Genomic DNA, 19,395 nt, shown 5'->3' on the forward strand with positions numbered 1-19,395 from the left:
GAGTTCCAGGACAGCCAGGGCTACACAGAGAAACCCTGTCTGGGGGGGGGGGGGGCGGGAGATTTTACAAACTTTAAAATTTTTACTACATTTATTTGTATGGGTTTCATGTACATGCCATGGTCAATATATGAAGTCAGAAGAGCTTGTGGCGTCTCAATAATCCGACTCAGGCCGCCAGTCTGACAGGAGATGCCTGTGCCAGCTGCACCAAGTCTGAGGCCCAGGCTTATGAATGTCTGTGCTGCTTTCCATGTTGTGAATACGGCTAGTTTCTCTTTTACCAACTTGAAGAATGTTCTAGTTGAAAAGAATGTATCTATTTAAGTCTTTCCCTCAACAATTTGGGGGTGGGGAGAGCTGAAAGGTTTGTGGCTTTGAAATAAAATCATCTCAGCTGGCACACACCTTTAATTTCAGCATGGGAGGTAGAGGCAGGTGGATATTTGTGAGATTTAGAACACCCAGAGCTACACAGAGAAACCCTATCCCAATGCACCCCCCAACCCACAAACAAACAAACAAACAACCCCAAGCCAAACAAAAACACACACTCACAAACACATTTAGACTGGAGCTCAGTGGTAGAGAAGTTGCCTACCATTCACAATCCCCACACCACAAGTTTATATATGTAATTATAGCTATGCATCTACATATGTACACATTTACAAAATGAGATATAAGAATTTTTAAGATACTGTATAAAATATTAACTTACATATATATTATAAGCAGTCTAACAGTAAAAAAAATCCATGTATTACAAACAGCTGAATAGAGTAAAAACATAAACTTTTCTGTGTATTAATCCAGGAGGCAAAGAGTAAAAAATAAAACAAGTGCCTGAAACCCCAGTCTATTATAAACCGTTGTCTAAAGATTTAAAATGTGGGAGAGCGAGGATAGTCAGCGTCATCTTCCGGGCTCCCCATCTCTGGGTCCATGTCTAGGTTGCTTGAGGAAGCCTTGTCTTGGTGCCTGCTGCGGGATGCTGCCACAGAAGGTCTGCTTTCTGTCTCCAGCAGCCGTGGTCTCTTCACAGGCCCCTGGTCGTGTGTGTCTAGAGCCTTCCGTTTACGCAGCTGGGCTGTGGGCACTGGACTAGCTTCAGGGCTGTACACATACTCTACCATTAAGGTCAGCTGATCCACTACATCAACATGGTGGTTAACGTTACACCCACTGGGAGAAATATGTCTATTTTTCAAAGAAATAACGCAAGAATGAAGAACTTCAGACTCTGGAAAAAATGTTCGTAAAGCTTGACAAAGAAGGATGTTCTCCTGCGGATTTTTTTGGACATTCTTCTCTCCTAGAGAAAATAAGAAAGATCTTAATATGTCTTTGCTTCACAGTCTTTTATAATTAGCTGTGTCAGTCAAGTAAACACAATTCCAACAGATTATTAGAATAAGAATGACAGAACACCAAATCTCTTATTATGTGCCATACTATTGTATGAGAAAGTCAGTCTTTCATTTTTTTGTTTTTGTTTTTTATCAAACACAGTGCAGCCACTACAGCACCCTATCTGGGAAGACTGAAGAGCACAGTGTAGCCACCATTCATAATCCCAGCACAGCAGCTCGGGCAGCTGGCTCGTCCCCTGAGCCCGAGCAGAGTGAGGACCGTCTGTACGGTCACCTGCTGCTTACCTCCTCCTGTAGCCTGTGCTTGCTGTCTTTTTCTAACTTCTTTTAATTGGTTTACATCCATCAATAGTTTCTCTACTTCTCGTTCACTTTGTTCAACTTTTTGGCATATACTCTACAAAAACAATAAGGGCACAGATAAAAAAGTTTCAAGTTTTGTACTAATAGGAATCTGGGCCCACAATATAAAATTCTCAGTGATACAGAATGCAAAATAACATTAATCTTTAAACCTTATTTTTATTTGGATTTATCTTTGGAGAACCTTAATAACAAGTTTATGTTGCTTTGTAGGCAATGACATGCTTTTTGGATGTGTTAACTTTCCATTTATTTTTGGACTTAACGTACCAGATATTTTGTTGATTATAGAAATAAGATAAAATTCATTTTGAAATAAATACATACATTGGGCTGAGGATAGAGCTCAGTGATACAGCACTATCAATAGCATGTGGGCGGCCTAGGTTCAAGTCCCAACATGTACCCCCAAACAAAACTGAGATTTAGGATGTAGAGGGGGGATTAACAGTTCATGGTTATCTTATCTATAGAGGAGATCAAGGCCAACCTGGGCTACAGGAGAGGCTTATAACACCAAGAAACGAAACAAAACCAAAAACCTAGAGTAAGACAAAGGTGAGTGTGTTTTAAGAAATCATGGAAGACTATATCCCTATAGGGAAAGCTCCATCTGAAAAGTAAACTGACACCGTGGGTCTCGGTTTTAAAAGAATGAGTAATTCCATTTTGGAAATAGACCTCATAAAGGTTATACAGGATAATGACGTCTAAACCAAACATCATTAATTTTAATTAGAGGTCAGAAGTTAAGTATACCAGTTGCAGTGGATAGTTTCTAGGTATTTGTCCAGAACTATTCAGATAATCAAGACATAGACTCGGTGTCCATGTCCCCTGGAGGCATCAGAGGCGTAAGACGATCGCTCAGGAAATGGAAAGAATTCAAGTGCTCTGAGCAGCCCCTCTCTCGGGCATTCTTAGGGTTATTTTCTGTATAATTTACTAATGAAGTAAAACGCTCTGTGGGGCTAGAGATAGCAAAGCAGTGAATAGGACCTGAGTTAGGTTTCCAGCACTCACACAGCAGCTCACAACTGTGCTTCTAGATCCATGGGAACAAGTGCCTCTTCTGGCCTCAGATGGCACTGCACACACATTGTACACAAAGACAGGAGGGCAAAAACACATGCACATCAAAATAAATCTTTAAAAAAAAAAGTATGTAATGTTAGTAGGACACAGAAATGTATTAGCCATTTTTTTTCTTGCTAAAAAGTATCGTTGCGACAAAAATAGACTTTTTAGATATCTAATTGAGATATTGATGTTCCCAGTTTGGATTCAGCATTTTTCAACTTACTAGAGAAAACCTTGTGTATCCCAGGCTGGCCTCCAACTTACTATGCAGCCAAGGATGACCTTGAACTTCTGATCTTCCTGCCTTCACCTCCCCAGTGCTGCAAACCCAGGCATACACCACCACTATGCTGCACTTGGGATCCGAGCCCTGTGAATACTAAGCAGGTACTGCGTCAACTGAGCTACGTCCCCAGCCCCATGCATGCATGCACGCACGCTGCAGCTCCCCAGGGGCTGCTCCTAGCAGTGACTGAGCACAAGGAGGACATTAGGACATGCCTGTGGAACAACTCTGGGGTACTCTGTTCAATTAAGGATTTAACTTTTTTCCTTCCCTTAAGAAAGCATCTCAGGGGCTGGTGAGATGGCTCAGTGGTCAAGAGCACTGGCTGCTCTTCAAGTGGTCTGGAGTTCAATTCCCTGCAACCACATGGTGGCTTATGACTATTTATAAAAGAGCTCTAATGTCCTCTTCTGGCACCCAGGTGTACATGTAGACAGAGCACTCATACACAAATCATAAATGAAGGGAGGGAGGGAGGGAGGGAGGGAGGGGGGGGGAGAGAGAGAGAGAGAGAGAGAGGGAGAGAGAGAGAGAGAGAGAGAGAGAGAGAGAGAGAGAAAAGAGCTGGAGAGATGGCTCAGCAGTTAAGAAGAACACTGACTGCTCTTCCAGAGGTCCTGAGTTCAAATCCCAGCAACCACATGGTGGCTCACAACCATCTGTAATGGGATCCAATGCCCTCTTCCGGTGTGTCCGAGGATAGCTACAGTGTACTCACATAGATAAAATAAATAAATCTTTAGAAAGGAAGGAAGGCAGAAAAAAAGGGTCTCAGTCAGGCAAAGTGGTGCGTTTCTGTAATCCCCGTGCTTAGATGAGAGTCAAGGTTATGCTCAGGTAAACTCTCCATCTCTCAGGTCAAGTTCCTACAGCCCTCAATCCCATCCCCTTATTATTATTTTTTTCCCGAGACAGGGTTTCTCTGTGTAGCCCTGGCTGTCCTGGAACTCACTTTGTAGACCAGGCTGGCCTCGAACTCAGAAATCCACCCGCCTCTGCCTCCCGAGTGCTGAGCTTAAAGGCGTGTGCCACCAGGCCCGGCCCATCCCCTTATTTTACACTGGCCCAATAGCTGTCTTGCAGTTAGGACCCGTGCTCTCTACAGTGACAGACTATAATGCTGTAGTGATGGCTGTGCTTCTAAACATCTGCTTCCCCCTTCATCTTAGAAAAACCCAGAGGCTGGGCCTGGTGGCAAATGACTTTAATCCCAGCATTTGGGGGACAGGGCAGGAGAATCTCTATGTTCCAAGGTCAGCCCAGCCTACACAGCAAGTTCCAAGCCAACCAGGGCTCCAGTAAGACCGTTTTTCAAAAAAAAAGAAGAAAGAGAAAATGTAGCCATGGATACTGAGAACAAGATTAAACTTGTAGAGCCTTTTCCCAGAGGTTGTGGTCTCTTTTATGGCAGTCAAAGGAGTACAATACGTACCCTCAAATGTGAGCTTTTCTTTTTTATTTGATTTATCTATTTTGTGTGCATTGTTGCTTCACCTTCTTTCTGTATGAGGGCATCAGATCCCCTGGAACTGGAAGTACAGATAGTTGTGAGCTGCCATGTGGTGGCTGGGAATTAAATCCAGGTCCTCTGGAAGAGGAACCAGTGCTCTTCACTGCTGAGCCATTTCTCCAGCCTACAAATGTCAATGTTCCTATGAAGCAGCTCACAGCAATCTACTGATGTGAGCTCTGAAGGGGTCCCTATGTGCGTCATGTTACCTCACCTTTAACTCTTCTTGTATAGCAGCATACATTTCATTTATCTTATGGACTTCCTTTAATGACCCATCTTCATTAAAGAACTGAGAACTGTAAGAAAATGATTTTCTTTAAGCAGGCAAGTCTAAAAGGAAACACGGAGGTGGAAATACTCCAGTTATGTAAGAACTTGATTAACCTTTATCATCTGTGAGTCAGTCTTACCTGTGTGTCCTCACAGCTCTACTAAAGACAGTGGATGTACAGGAAGCAGATTCTGTTTTATAACACAGTTGATCAGACATTCCCAGATTGGTAACCACCAATGGTACCCTATGAAAAAGCCTGTGGGGGGAGGGGACATTTAAAATAGAGTTTAAAATAAAAGGACAACATCTGCCATCAGAGCAGGCCAATTTTCTAACAGCATTAAAATACTTCCCCACCTCATTATTTAGCAAGATAAAGCAGTCAGCTCTTCGGTTTTTAATTTTTATTGCTTTATGTATATGTTTTGCCTGCATGTATGTATGTCTGTGCACCACCAGTACCCTCAAAGGCTAAAAGGAGTGTCACATGGTTGTGAGCTATCAGATGGTTGCTGGGAATTGAACTGGGGTCCTCTGAAGAGCAGCCGATGCTCGTAACTGCTGACACATCTCTAGCCTTGAAGCAACTATCTTTTAAAAGATGTCACCCAGGGGCTGGTGAGATGGCTCAGTGGGTAACAGCACCCAACTGCTCTTCCAAAGGTCCGGAGTTCAAATCCCAGCAACCACATGGTGGCTCACAACCATCTGTAACAAGATCTGACGCTCTCTTCTGGAGTGTCTGAAGATAGCTACAGTGTACTTACATATAGTAAATAAATAAATCTTTAAAAAAAAAAAAAAAAAAAACAAAAAAAAAAAAAAAAAAAAAGGTTGTCACCAGGAGGCAGAGGCAGGCAAAGTTTGAAGCTAACTTGTTCTACAGAGAAAATTCCAGTACAGTCAGAGCTGCACAGAGAAACCCTGTCTCAGAAAACAAAGTCAAGATGTCCATAGCATAGAAGAGTTGTGTGAGGATAGTTTAAGGCTATTTCTCCTGTCATATACATAGAAATCAAGGAATTAAGGCTACCCCAGAGGCTGAGGAGAACTTAGCTGAAAGGCCATGACAAGCAACACAGGTGAGACCAGCTTTGCAGCCCCTTTATTATCCTGTGTGTCTGTTTACAATGTTTTAGTGTCAGAGGACAGTGTTACAAGTTGGATCTTTTCTTCCAACAAAGGTTCTAGGGATGGACCTCAGGTCTTTAGGCTTGTGGGACAAAGCTTTTTATCACTGGTCCTTTTTTGAGTCCAACCTAATTTCAAGCTCTGTACAGCTGAGCATAAACCTTGGACTCACAATCCTGCCTGCACAGCTCACGCACAAGGATGGCAGGAATGAACCACTATACTTACTGAAACCCTTAAAGGAAGGGTAAAAAAGGAAAAGAAACATTGCTGGAGATGAAGCTCAGTAGAGGGACTCCTGCCTGCCAGTGTGAACCCTGCACTGTGCCCTCAGTACACCAAAAGGCAGAACAAGTTCAGCATCCCTGGTCCAAATCCTTGAAATCTGAGATAGGGTCTTATTATGTAACCTAAACTGACCTCAAACTCGAAATCCTCCTGCTTCCACTTCCTGGGATTGTAAGTGTGTACCACCACACACAGCTTAAAATGTGAAAACTATTACACAAAAAAAATTCTTGAAAGGCCAACACAGGAAGATTGTGAGTTCAAAGCCAAACAGGCCAATCTCAGTTCCTTATCCAGTTCAGTTTACATGGTGAGGCCTGGAGGAAACACAGCAAAAACAAAGGAACATTTCCCATCTGACCTTCATGTGCCAGCTCAGTACCAACATATGTTCCAAGCTTTGTATAATAATCCATTATCTGTAATCCTAGCACTAGAGACTCAGGTGATAAGACCTCAAGTTCAAGGCCAGCCTAGGCTACACTGTCTCAAAAACAGAAAAGTGCAATATTGTTAAAAAATTAACTTCAGATTATATTTATAGGATACATACGAACTTTTGTTTAGACTTGAGCCTGTCCCAATCCCAAAATATTTCAGTGGGTATATGCAAATATTCCAAAATCTGAATGAAATGTCTGGTTCTGTTTAGTCCTATGAGTTTGAGGTAAGTGATATTTCAACTTTAAGGTATTATGTTGAGATTTATCTTATCCTCCATAAGCAATAAAATTAATATCAATTGGTAGTACTCTTTTAACTTAATTCTTATATTCAAGGAGAATATAATTATACCCAAGGGATCTGCCTGGACTTACTGCAGTAAGCCATCAATCTGTGATGAATCTGTCTTTAGCAGTCCATACTCACATGAGCACAATAACACTTAGGTTCCAGGACACAAGACTCTAGTCATCATCCCCCCCCCCCCCCGGCCCCATTTCCTTGCCCAGCCTTTGTTTTCTCATCTATTATTAACACTAAGACTTACTTTCCCATGATTATGATACCCAGTGCAACACTATATGAAGACACTTGGAGCTACAAAGCACTATAAAAATTCTACTTAAAATAGCCAGGACCAACCAATACTTACCCCCTTTGAGGTTTATACAAGGCGTGTTCCAGGCAGTGAGTGGAGCAGCTTTCTGTTGTTATACTTGGTGTTAACAACAGGAAAACAAGCTCAGGGCTTGAAAGGTGTGTCTGTAAGTTTCTGTGGAGCAACTGCTCTCTAAATGTCATTATCTGATCCGAGTGACGACGGAATTTATACCAACCCACCACAGTCTGAAGAGAATACAGGAAAAATTAATTGTCTTGAGACAGTAGCTGCAGTGTAACCAGTAGCTCCAGGACACTAGGGGCTGAGGCAACAAGACTGTAGTGTAGCCTGGGGACACAACAAAACAAATTTGCCAAGGTCTCTCTGTGTAGCCTTGGCAATCTGCAACTCAATCTGTAGACCAGACTGGTCTCAAACTCAGAGAGATCCACCTATCTCTGCTTCTCAAGTGCTGGGACTAAAGACATCACCACTAAACTTGGCAAAAACTACCTGTTTTAAAATGGCTTTTCTAAGTTTCGGTAAAGCTTGGGTTATAATAAATCATGAATATACTTAATACAAAAACCTTTCAAGTGATTTTAAAATCAATTTAAAGAGTTTAACATTTAACTAGTCAAGTGCTTACATATGAATGTTTTCAGGGAGTGGCTCCCTAGTGTGTGAAATAATAGCATTGGTATCATTAGGGATTGCAAGACAGCACATATGGTGGTGGTTGTTAAATCAGTATGAGCTGGGGGTGTAGCTCAGTTTATAAAGTACAATGTAGCATTCATGAAGACCTGGTCCAAAAAATTTATGATTAACATTAATAAACTCTTAAACTGAAAAATAATTCTCATTGCTGAATAGTAATTACAATAACAACAACAACAACAACAAAAACCCACCATACATTTATTTGTACATTAAAGCCAAGACATTAGAAATGGCTCTTATACCTGTAATCTCAGCTTTTGGAATTCAGAGGATAACAAGTTCAAAGATGAAGTGGGCTACATGGTGAGGTTACCTCAAAAACAAAACATTCATTTTGAAGGAAAATGCTCTCATAAGTATACTTCCTAAAAAATCAAATTAAGAGTACACTTGCTGTGTGCACATGTGTGTGTTGAAAGGAATTGAATTCAAGAAAAGCAAAGAACTTATAGTCAAAAGTATGACATGAAACAAATAGGGCAATATTAGGAACTTGAAGGCCCGAGGCCTGACAGGCCCTGAAGGCCTAGCTGAAGATTTTACAATAACAAGTCCAGGCATGTCCAGGAGAGCCCCTTGTTTGGACATTCCTGAGGATGGGTGGCCCCAAGGATAGACATAAACACAGGAACTGTTTTGGGTTGTTTTTTTTTTATTGACTCATTGGCCATCTGGTGGCCTGGGTCTCACTGACCCTCCCTGGAATTGTAGATGCTATAACCTGCATGTATTATTCTACTGACTTATAATCAAGCCAATTGTGTGAAGCTATGCCAAGTTCCCCAAAAATCCCCCAACCCTCTCCCTATAACTCCCTATAAAAACCCATAGCTTTTGAGTCTCAGGGTTGATGCCTCTACTTCTTGCATGGGGTATGCATCAGCCCGGGGCCCCGTCATTAAACTGCCTCATGCTTTTACAACAAGAAGGCCTCTTGTGTTTTTTGGGATACCCTGACTCCCCTGGCGTGGGTCCAACAGAGTGTGTGTGTTTGTGTTTGTGTGTGTGTGTGCGCACATGTGTGTGTGCATGCATGCGTGTGCTTGTGCATGTGGAGATGAAGTGTGGCGGTCAGAGGACACCTTGTGAGAGTCATTTCTCTCCCTCTATCCATCCTGTTAGTCAAGGGATTAAACTCGGGTCATCTGGCTTCAAAGCCAGAGCATTTTCCCACTAAGCCATCTTGTTGGTTCCAAATAATAATTTTTTTTAAGTTCAACCATCTTTTAAGATACTTTTACATGTGCATGTGTGTATTTATGCATGTATGCAGGTATCTGAGTGCTTTACCCATGGGAGGTCAGAGGAGAGCAAACAGGGCTGTTTTCTCCCTCTACCCAATGGTTTCCACAGACTGAGCTCAGGTATCAGGCCTTGGGCTTTAGTGCTAGAAAGGTGCACCCAGAGCCTTTATGAAGGCAAGGCAGAGAGCACAGAGCCATGCCCACAGTCCTTTTCTTTTTCTTTTTTCTTTTTTCTTTTAAATTACAGGTGTCAGGATCTCACTGGGTTGCCTAGGCAGGCCTCAGAATAAATCCTCCTGTCTTGGCTTCCCTCAGACCTGGGATGACATGTATACGCGTATACACCTACTATCTGAAAGAACTTACATTATTAAGTGTACTTCCATTCTAAAATCAGATGTGTTACCATTCCAAGTGACTGAAACTTTCCCTGAAATATTCTTCTATTCTCAGACACATAAAATTTTAAAGACAAAAATGCGTACCTCAAGATTGGAAATGGGATTCTGAATGTTCCATAACTTTTATCTAACACCAAGTACATGGAAGGTTTAAATGTAATTGCTATATAGGAAACTGCAAAGCCAGGCTCTGTGACATGTACCTGAAGTCCCAGCTACTTAAATTTAGCAGTCTGAGACAATAAATAACAACAGCAAGAACAATAATAATATCCAGTGATGTGAAAATAACAGAAATGGATTCACTCCTAGAGTAAATCAGATGGGAAAAGGCTGTGGTTAAGCCATAAGCCAGAAAAGTCAGTGTGCTATCACAGTAGTCAAAGGGACAGTGAGATGATATGTTTTATATTTTATTTTCTATGTTTTGCCTACTTGTACATCTGTGTACTATGTGCATGCATGTATCCAGGGGAGAAAGCATTGTATCCCCTGGGACTACTGCCATGTGGGTACTGGGAACCAAACCCAAGTCTTCTAGAAGAGCAGCCAGTGCCCTTACCCACTGAGCAGTCTCTAGCTCCAGGATGGATACTTTTAATGAGTAGGTTTTGCTTCCAGAGAAACACTATCTGAATTTCTGAGAACGATAAGCCCTTTTCTTTTTCTTTCTTTCTTTCTTTCTTTCTTTCTTTCTTTCTTTCTTTCTTTCTTTCTTTCTTTTTTTTTTTTTGGTTTTCGAGACAGGGTTTCTCTGTNTAGCCNTGGCTGTCCTGGAACTCACTCTGTAGACCAGGCTGGCCTCAAACTCAGAAATCTGCCTGCCTCTGCCTCCCAAGTGCTGAGATTAAAGGTGTGTGCCACCACGCCCAGCTAATAAGCCTTTTCTTACATGCTCTAATGAATTCCATTAATATTGCTTAAGAGTTCTGTAAAAGTACTGGTTTTTAGGATCACAAAATAGCGCAAATAATACTAACAGAGGAAAGAAAATACCTTTTTGACATTTGAAAGATTCTTCTTCAGTGCATGTTCGTTTACTTCACCTAAAGAATTATAAAAGCTATAAAAGTAAAAATTAAAGAGTTTTCAAGATAGAAATTTGAATAATTTTATCAGCACTTTTAATTTTAGTAACTCCTAACCCATATTATCCAACCAAAATTCATATCTACTTATCATATGAACTCCAATAATAATAGAGAAAATTTAAAAATTAACACTTAAATAGTAGGAACATTATGTTCATAAGCAACAACAACAAAAAAGAATACAAAAACTTCCAGGTATGAGCTGTCTATCACATTTTTAAACTAAATCAGAACAATAAACTATTCATTAATACAAGAATCAGACTTCATGTAGGCAGTTCACAACTCAGTTCCTTTCCTGGTAACTGATAACTGATAACTTAGAATATACACTGAGTAATAAAGAACAGTGACAAGAGGACAATGATCCACTGCTAATCCCAAAAGCTGTATGCTCAGGGAATCTGGGGACATTGGGGAGGATAAATCTGACTTAGTCCAGTGTTTTTTGTAACTGGACTGTCTCGGATATAGAAAAAATAATTCTAAACCATTTACTTGTAGTGTAGTCTTCTCTTCCTGTGAGAGACTCCAAGTAATAGTTCCTTCTCTGTGTGTGTGCGCGCGCGTGTGTGTGGGTGTGTGTGTGTGGGGGGGGGGTGCACGCGTGTGATCAGGAGTACAGGCACAGAAAAGCCAGAGTGTGACGCTGCTTCCCTTCATTAGTCACCACCTTATTGCTTGAGCATGTGTCTCACTGAACCTGGAGCCAAACTCAGGTCTTCACTCCTGTGCGGCAGGGAGTTAACAGTGGAGCCGCCTCCTCAGGCCTAGTCTTTCTCTTTTGGCATTGAGGAGGTAATATTCCTTTTTATAATGCTGAAATAGTAAACAAAGCCCTAAAGGATTTTATAGGGTTTCTTTTTCCTTGAAATCCTTAAGTATATACTGGAGACATTTATTTACATGGTTCTGACCAACTATATCCTATTTGGTAACATGTTTAAGCTGAGCTTGGTACAGGCCTATACATCCATCTACTAAACAGGTTAAGGGAAGAAGATCTCAAGTTCAAGGCCTGCTTAGGCTACAAGTGTGAGTTTAAGGCCAGCCAATAACTTAGTCACACAATGTTTCAAACAAACACACACACCTGGGATTACAGCTCAGCAGTTTAGTGCTTACCTACCATAAGTAAAGGCTGTGGGTCAATCTTGGAACCACAAGAAAAAATAACTCCATTAAAAATGTTTTAATAGGGGTTGGGGAGATGGCTCAGTGGGTAAGAGCACCTGACTGCTCTTCCAAAGGTCCGGAGTTCAAATCCCAGCAACTACATGGTGGCTCATAACCATCCATAACAAGATCTGACACCCTCTTCTGAAGTGTCTGAAGACAGCTACAGTGTACTTACATATAATAAATAAATAAATCTTTAAAATTAAAAAAAAAATTAAAAAAAAATGTTTAAAAAAAAAAATGTTTTAATGGCCGGGCAGTGGTGGCACACGCCTTTAATCCCAGCACTTGGGAGGCAGAGGCAGGTGGATTTCTGAGTTCGAGGCCAGCCTGGTCTACAGAGTGAGTTNGAGTTCCAGGACAGCCAGGGCTATACAGAGAAAAAAGAAAAAGTTTTAATGTTTTAATGGGCTAAGGGGTAGCTTGGTTTGTTGAAAGACAATTGCTATGGCATTTGTGACTTGGATAAAGACTGAAATTGTGACAGTTCCAGAAACCAATGCCCAGTTCCTAAGTTCAATCCCCAGAGAAGGAGAAGGGAACAGAGAAAAAGAAGAGAAAGGAGACAAAATAAATAATAATAATAAATTTTATTGCTGAATTTCTCTAGCATGGTCCATTTCTAAGCATCTCAGCCTGGTGTCTAAGGTAGTAAGAACCTTGGGGTGTGTAAGCATAGGCTAGTAGTATAAACACATGAGAACACTGGTTTTATGTCAAGCTTCTACAGAGTTTTATATGGAAAAATAGTAATCCAGGTGTCGTGACAAATGCCTATAATCTAACACCTGTAAGGCTGAGACAGAGGATCTGGAGGGTAGGACAGCCTAGGCTACAATCAGAGCACTGCTGTCTCCTCACTCCCCAAAAGGATACACTCTAAAGAATCCACACTTAAAGGCCAGGCATGGTGGCACAGCCTTTAATCCCAGCATTCAGGGGACAGAGGCAAGTGGATCTCTGTGAATTCGAGGCCAGCCTGGTCTAAAAAGCAAGTCCCAGGATAGCCAGGGCTACACAGAGAAACCCTGTCTTGAAAAACCAAAACCAAGGGCTGGTGAGATGGCTCAGTGGGTAAGAGCACCCGACTGCTCTTCCGAAGGTCCGGAGTTCAAATCCCAGCAACCACATGGTGGCTCGCAACCATCCGTAACAAGATCTGATGCCCTCTTCTGGAGTGTCTGAAGATAGCTACAGTGTACTTACATATAATAAATAAGGTCCAGAAGGCCCTTCAAGAAGTCTTTTTTAGGAGGTTCCACTAAGAACGCCTCATTCAATGAATAGATCTGTATGTCCAGTGTGTAAGAAGAGCTGTAAAACTGACTTCTGCTTTATCAGTTTAAGAACACACCAGACTGTCTTGTCATACTTTCTTCTGCCACAGATCCTTCTTTACCATGTATGCCTTTGTAACTCACACCGTCTTAGACATGTATACACTGTGTGAGAGTGTGCGACAGTGATTATTTTTCTTGTGTGGCTGATGTAATCATAAAACAGTCTTTAAAATGACACCATCCTATGGTTGTGTCTGTTTGCTTGGTGACTATTAGTGACATTAAAGTACTTCTCAGTCATGAGTTTATAATATGCAATGAGAGGATTATGTGTGAGAAGAATAAGCAATTCTCAGAGAACACTGGTTTTTTAGAGGCAGTGGAGACCAGCTAAGGGTAACACAACTAATGAAGAATTACAGATGCAGTTGACATGGACTAGTGTACCTTGGATACTGGGGGGGGGGGGGGAATCTTCTATGTAACCAAGATACCAAATTACCATGTCTGGTTACGAAGACACTGTTAGTTTTTGTAATTATTTACCTTACAAACAATTTTCATAATGGATAATTTACTTGTTTTTACTAATACTCACCTAAAAAGCCGGTAGCATGGAATATATTTCTGAATGTCTAGGAGAAAAAGGATTTCTAGTCATGATTGTATTAATCGCTTGCACATTGCCCACCACCCTGAGGATCGTTTTACCTCACGCTAGGAACTTCACTGTGCAGTGCTCACCCCTCTTCAGACACCCCTAAGACAGATCACTCTTACTCAGAAATCAAGTGACTCCCCAGACATGCAGGGCTAAAAGTCCAACCTGGAGTCCTACCTGGAAGTGCAAGTGTTACACTCCCAGACAAGGGCAAACATGCAGAGCTCAACTTCTGATCTTCCTGCCTCCACTTTTTAAGTGTGAGGATTACAAGCGTGTACCACAGCCGGGCGTGGTGGCGCACGCCTTTAATCCCAGCACTCCGGAGGCAGAGGCAGGCAGATTTCTGAGTTTGAGGCCAGCCTGGTCTACAAAGTGAGTTCCAGGACAGCCAGGGCTACACAGAGAAACCCTGTATCGAAAAACCAAAAAAAAAAAAAATTACGGTATATATTTTAACAGTTTAAACACACACACACACAAACACACACAAACACGAGTCTAGACATGTGTGTATTCCACACAACTAAAATATAAAAGTGAAAGAAACATTTATGTTGCTTGTACTCAGCATGTAAACTACCAACACCACACAGAACTAAGTGACTCACCAATTGTATAAACAACTTTAACATTGTCCATCTGTGAATCAGTAATGCTATTCTTGGCTTCACCTTTCATTTCACCAAGGAGAAAGCCTTCCTATGAGAGTAAACAAAAGAAGCAATATATGAAACACACTGGCTAGGGTCAATATTCCATCTCCTAATCATATCTTCTCAGAATTTCACAATATACAAATGTGTTATAGGTAGTGAGCACATGGGTAACTGGGAAGGGCTGTGAGGGAGACAGAGTGGAACTGACTTTAAAGGGCTTGGTAATAGTTTGGGAAGGCAGAGAGTGAAGCCCCCCGAGTCAAAAGCATAAAACTTTGAAGTCTGTTTAAGAGCCCAGCAGAGCAGTTTGTCTTGAAGTACAAGACTCCTGTGGGCAGTTATAACAAGAGGGTAAAGTCCCACAAGATATTCCAAATGTGCAGCCGTAGTCTGGATTTTACACGTATTTCTGGGTGTCAGTGGAGGTTTCTTAGCTATGGAATGCTAAAGTGATCAATGTTTTCAGATGTAAATCTGTCTTAAAAATTACATATATATAAAAAAGATGTGTAATTCAGTTAGAGCATCTACTTCCTAGTGGGTGTACTGTGTGCCTGTTTTCTTTTAAAATACAGGCAGCTTTTTGGGTTTTTTTTGTTGTTTTGTTCATTTTAGTGACTCAAGTTTTTCCTTTAGGTGCATTTTAAAGATCAAGTGAACTCTTCTATTCATTAAAATTAGTTTATAATGCCCTGCCTCCATTTCATCAAAATAATCGATCAACCAACCAACCAGCCATATAGGAATGCCCCAGTCTTTTAACAGAATCAAGTGTGTAAAAATCTGTAATTGCAAATATTCTTGATTTTGATACTCCCAATGTTAAAAACTAGGAAAAGTACCAGTCAATTCTAAGTACAATTATTCAGAAAACAACTCTAAAAACTTTAGTTGAGCTGGAGGGACCATTCAGTCATTAAGAGCAGTGGCTGCTCTTGCAAAAGAACAGGATTCAGTTCCAAGAGCCCACATCTGTGTCTCCCATTAAGTTCCAGGAGGTGTTATGCCCTCTTCTGGCCTACTTGGGCACTGCCCATGTGTGATCTGCAGATGTTCAGTAGGTAACACATAAAATAAAAATAAGTGAATCTTCAAACAAACTACAGTTAAATAGCTGAGAAATTAGGGTCAAACACCAAGATGTAGTTTACAAGAGCTAATCCTATAAACTACAGACTTTGGGCAGTTTACTTATGTTCATGCTAAACATCTTCTAAAATAAGTCCCACAGATACACATTTATTTGTTTTTAGTATGAAGTGCTTCAATTTGTAGATCATCCTCCCTTAGAACCATGCTAATGTATCAGTTCCTTATGTGATGCCCGGTGAGCACCTCGCACATTCAAAGATGTCATTTGTTTCCCCTTGATATTTTGATGTACTCCACATCAAAGTATTGTACCCTCCTATCATTGGGACTGTGCTGAGAAGCAATTTAGGCAACGCAGATCTGACACTTAAAGCGAAGGACTCAACACTTCACATCCGTTACACCACACTGTTCAGTATGGTACTCTCTGCACTGTATTCGCGCAGACCCCAAACTCATTTTAGATGTTTCTAGTTTCTTTATGTACTAAGAACTTAATACAAGATGCTACTGACAGACCTCAAAGTTTTACGGTAAGTTTTTAATCTCCTACTTAAAAAAGAAAAGCCTTACAATTTGTTTTCAATGTCACTCACTGGCTTCGAAAGGAGGCAAAGGCTTAAAAATGCATGTACACATCGGATCCGTTTGTAACGGAAAGTAGTAGCACAGAAGTGGTCGGATCCGACAGCCTCATGCCAGGCTAGCCCTACAACCGGCCAGCCCCCTGCGGCTGGGTGCAGGGTCTGGCTCGCCCGAACCCGGCCTCCCGAGTCTCGCGACGCACGCGCGCTGCGGGTAGGACCCGGCGCCGGGATCCTTCGCACGGCAGGGCAGCGAGGCAGGGAAGCTGCCCGACTTTCGTCGCCGAGCCGGAGGCCCCGGGAACTTTTCCTCCACGCCCGAACGCGAGCAGAGAAAAGGGGCCCGGATGAGAGCCCGGGAGGGCGCCCTGCTCCGCGGAGCCGCGGGGCGAGCGAGCGGGGACGGCGGGGTCGGCAGCCGCGCCCGGCTCACCGTGTCTGAGTCTGTGTTGAGATGATGGAAGGTGAGCGCGCCGAGCACGAAGCCAGACAGCACCCCCAACGTGCTCTCGCCCTCCATACCGCCGCCTCACTCGCTGCCGCCACAGCCACTAACGCGGGGCATGACGGGAGGCTGGAGATAGGGCGGGGCCTAGGGGTTTGCGCCTGCGCACCGCGAGGCGCGTGTTGGAGGGAGCGCGGGCGCCCTCTAGCCCAGGAGGGTTCTTCTTTCATCAACTTGGCTGAGACACCTCCTGCTGCATGCATGGAAAACCCTGTTTATGGATAGCTTAAGGCTACTAATGGTTGTAAAAATAAGAATCGCTTAGTAATATTTTAATACCACGGATATGTCTTTTGGGGGTTTCTAACTGTATTCCACTGCCCTTCATCTATTGGAACTAATGGAAGACCAATAACCAGTGGTGGGTGGGGATCATCTTCTCTAGAGTATTCCTGCCGTGTTGCGTTATTCTGTCTGTGTGTATTTGATTCTTTGGTTTGTTTGCTTGCAATTATAAAGTTATGAACGGAGTCTAGTTTAAAGACTACATATGTTTATAACATTGTGAAAGTTTAATGATAAGCATGAACATACTGTGTTGAATCATTTGATATGACTAAAGTAAGTAGGAAGGTGAGGGATCAACATGTATTTTTTCACAGTTGTGCACATACACAATTAAAAAAAAAACGATGGTTTTTAAATAATTGAAAGTTGGCAAAGTGGCGTGCTCCTGGACTGCATTAGTATTGCATGTCTCGGTTTTGTTGTGCAATAGCCAGGATTAGTTTGTCAGTGGCAACATGAAAGAAGGCACAGTTCCACTCTGTGGCCACTAATAGCTTGTAAAGTTCTCTTCCCCCTAGGGAATTTCAGGATGACAGTATGGAACAGACCAAGAGCTTGTTAAAAGGCATCTTAAACACAGATTTTCAGCATAGGGGTTAACAGAGATGCTCAGGGAGAGAATAAACATACCTAAGCAAAGGTGCGAGCTTCTTACAGGACAGCTGCACCAACATCAAGAATGCATTTATAGATATACATTCCGTGGTACTATCACATATATAATTATACATAGTACATGGATAGGCCCATGGCATTTAATTTTCAGAAAAGTAGTATGTTTATCTAAAGAGTTACATGAGCTAGCCACCGGAGTTCAAGGCTGATTGTGACAGGAGAATAAAGACAAGAGTCCTAGATAACAGGGATCCGACCCAGCACATACATTTCCTGCCCTTTGACCTCTGCACCTCCTTTCCCTCCTTTTGAAGGAGTTTGTGTACCCAAGTTCCCTAATATGCAAGTGTCAGGGAGAGATACTTTCCCTCATCTCAGAATACTAACTCCTGAATAAACCCGATTTCCTTCCACCAACTCTCCTTCCCTGAAGATTAGCTTTTAAGGATGGAGCAAATGACCCCGGGTGTGGTGACATTTCTGCTGAGTATTAGTTGCTTTTTTGTTGCTGTAATAAACCACCATGACCAAGGAACCTTACAGAAGGGACAGTTTATTTGGGCTTACACTTCGGGGGGGGGGGGATAGGAGCCCATCACCAACACAGCAGGGAGCATGGCAGGCCACAGGCAGGCATGGTGACTGGAACAGTAGGCCGAGGACATCCTGAACTTCAAGCAAGACGCAGAGAGAGCAAACTAAAATTGGCACAAGTCTTTTAATTCTCAAAGCCTGCCCCCAGGGACCTAACTCCTTCAACAAGACCACCTCCTGAACCTATCCAAACGGTGCGGCCAACTGGAAACTATTCGGATTTCTAGACCGTGTGGGCGTATCTTTGAGACCAGCCCAGCAGGGTTCTGGGATAACACTGAGACCCTCACTAGACCCTATTGCTGTCTGAAAACAACATCACCATGTTGTGACACTACAATGGTATATGAAGCAGTAAGAGAAAATGTTAATCCCACCAGGTGAGAATAAGACCAGTACCACAGTTTTGAGCAAAATGTAAAGCAGGCTTTATTAGATACTGTCCAGGATGATGGTCAGGGCCATTTTCATACCTGGGCTTCAAATTACATTACACAGGGGCTTATAATGGCAAACCCCACAAGACTACGTATTCCGGCCTTCATCCAATCAACAGAAAGCACATCCTGACATACTTCCCGCCTGCAGACCTCTAGCCGACACGTGACCAAGCACTTCCTGTGCAGCTGGAGCAACCAGCCTTCTTCACGGAAGTGAAAACAGCTGGCTTGTCTTACTGGCACCGCAGCCCCCAGCATTCCAGGAAATTGGCTGGGATTAAAGGTGTGCACCACCACGCCCAGCCAGTTAGTTCTCTTAACTGCTGAGCCACCTCTCCAGCCCCAGATTTTTATTGTTAATAGGTGGCTTTTTAAATGATCATACTCAAATTCTGGAGGTTGACTTGGGTTTGGAAGCCCGTTGAATAGCTCACTGTAGTGTCAGGTGGCTCACTGAAACCATAAGTGTAATCCTAGCATAACAGGGAAGCTGAGACAGGAGGATTGCTTCGAGCTTCAGGATGGCCTAGACTATAGAGTGAGACCTTGCCTTAAAAAAAAAAAAAAAAAGCCGGGCATGGTGGCACGCACCTTTAATCCCAGCACTCGGGAGGCAGAGGCAGGCAGATTTCTGAGTTCGAGGCCAGTCTGGTCTACAGAGTGAGTTCCAGGACAGCCAGGGCTAT

General features: G+C 42.5%; 1 protein-coding gene across 1 annotated transcript; it reads right to left on the reverse strand.

Moving 5' to 3' along the window:
* Positions 1-762: 762 nt before the first annotated feature.
* On the reverse strand, positions 763-16,800 carry Abraxas1 (abraxas 1, BRCA1 A complex subunit). Its single transcript, XM_021211120.2, has 9 exons — positions 16,701-16,800; positions 14,544-14,634; positions 13,870-13,906; positions 10,718-10,784; positions 7,405-7,598; positions 5,026-5,145; positions 4,827-4,911; positions 1,659-1,770; positions 763-1,315 (listed from the first exon to the last, which is right to left on the reverse strand). Exons 1-9 carry the CDS (start codon positions 16,785-16,787, stop codon positions 885-887), a joined length of 1,224 nt encoding a protein of 407 aa, XP_021066779.1. The 5' UTR covers positions 16,788-16,800; the 3' UTR covers positions 763-884.
* Between the last annotated feature and the right edge of the window lie 2,595 nt (positions 16,801-19,395).

Source organism: Mus pahari, chromosome 13 (assembly GCF_900095145.1).
Source record: "Mus pahari chromosome 13, PAHARI_EIJ_v1.1, whole genome shotgun sequence".
Lineage (NCBI taxonomy): Eukaryota > Metazoa > Chordata > Mammalia > Rodentia > Muridae > Mus > Mus pahari.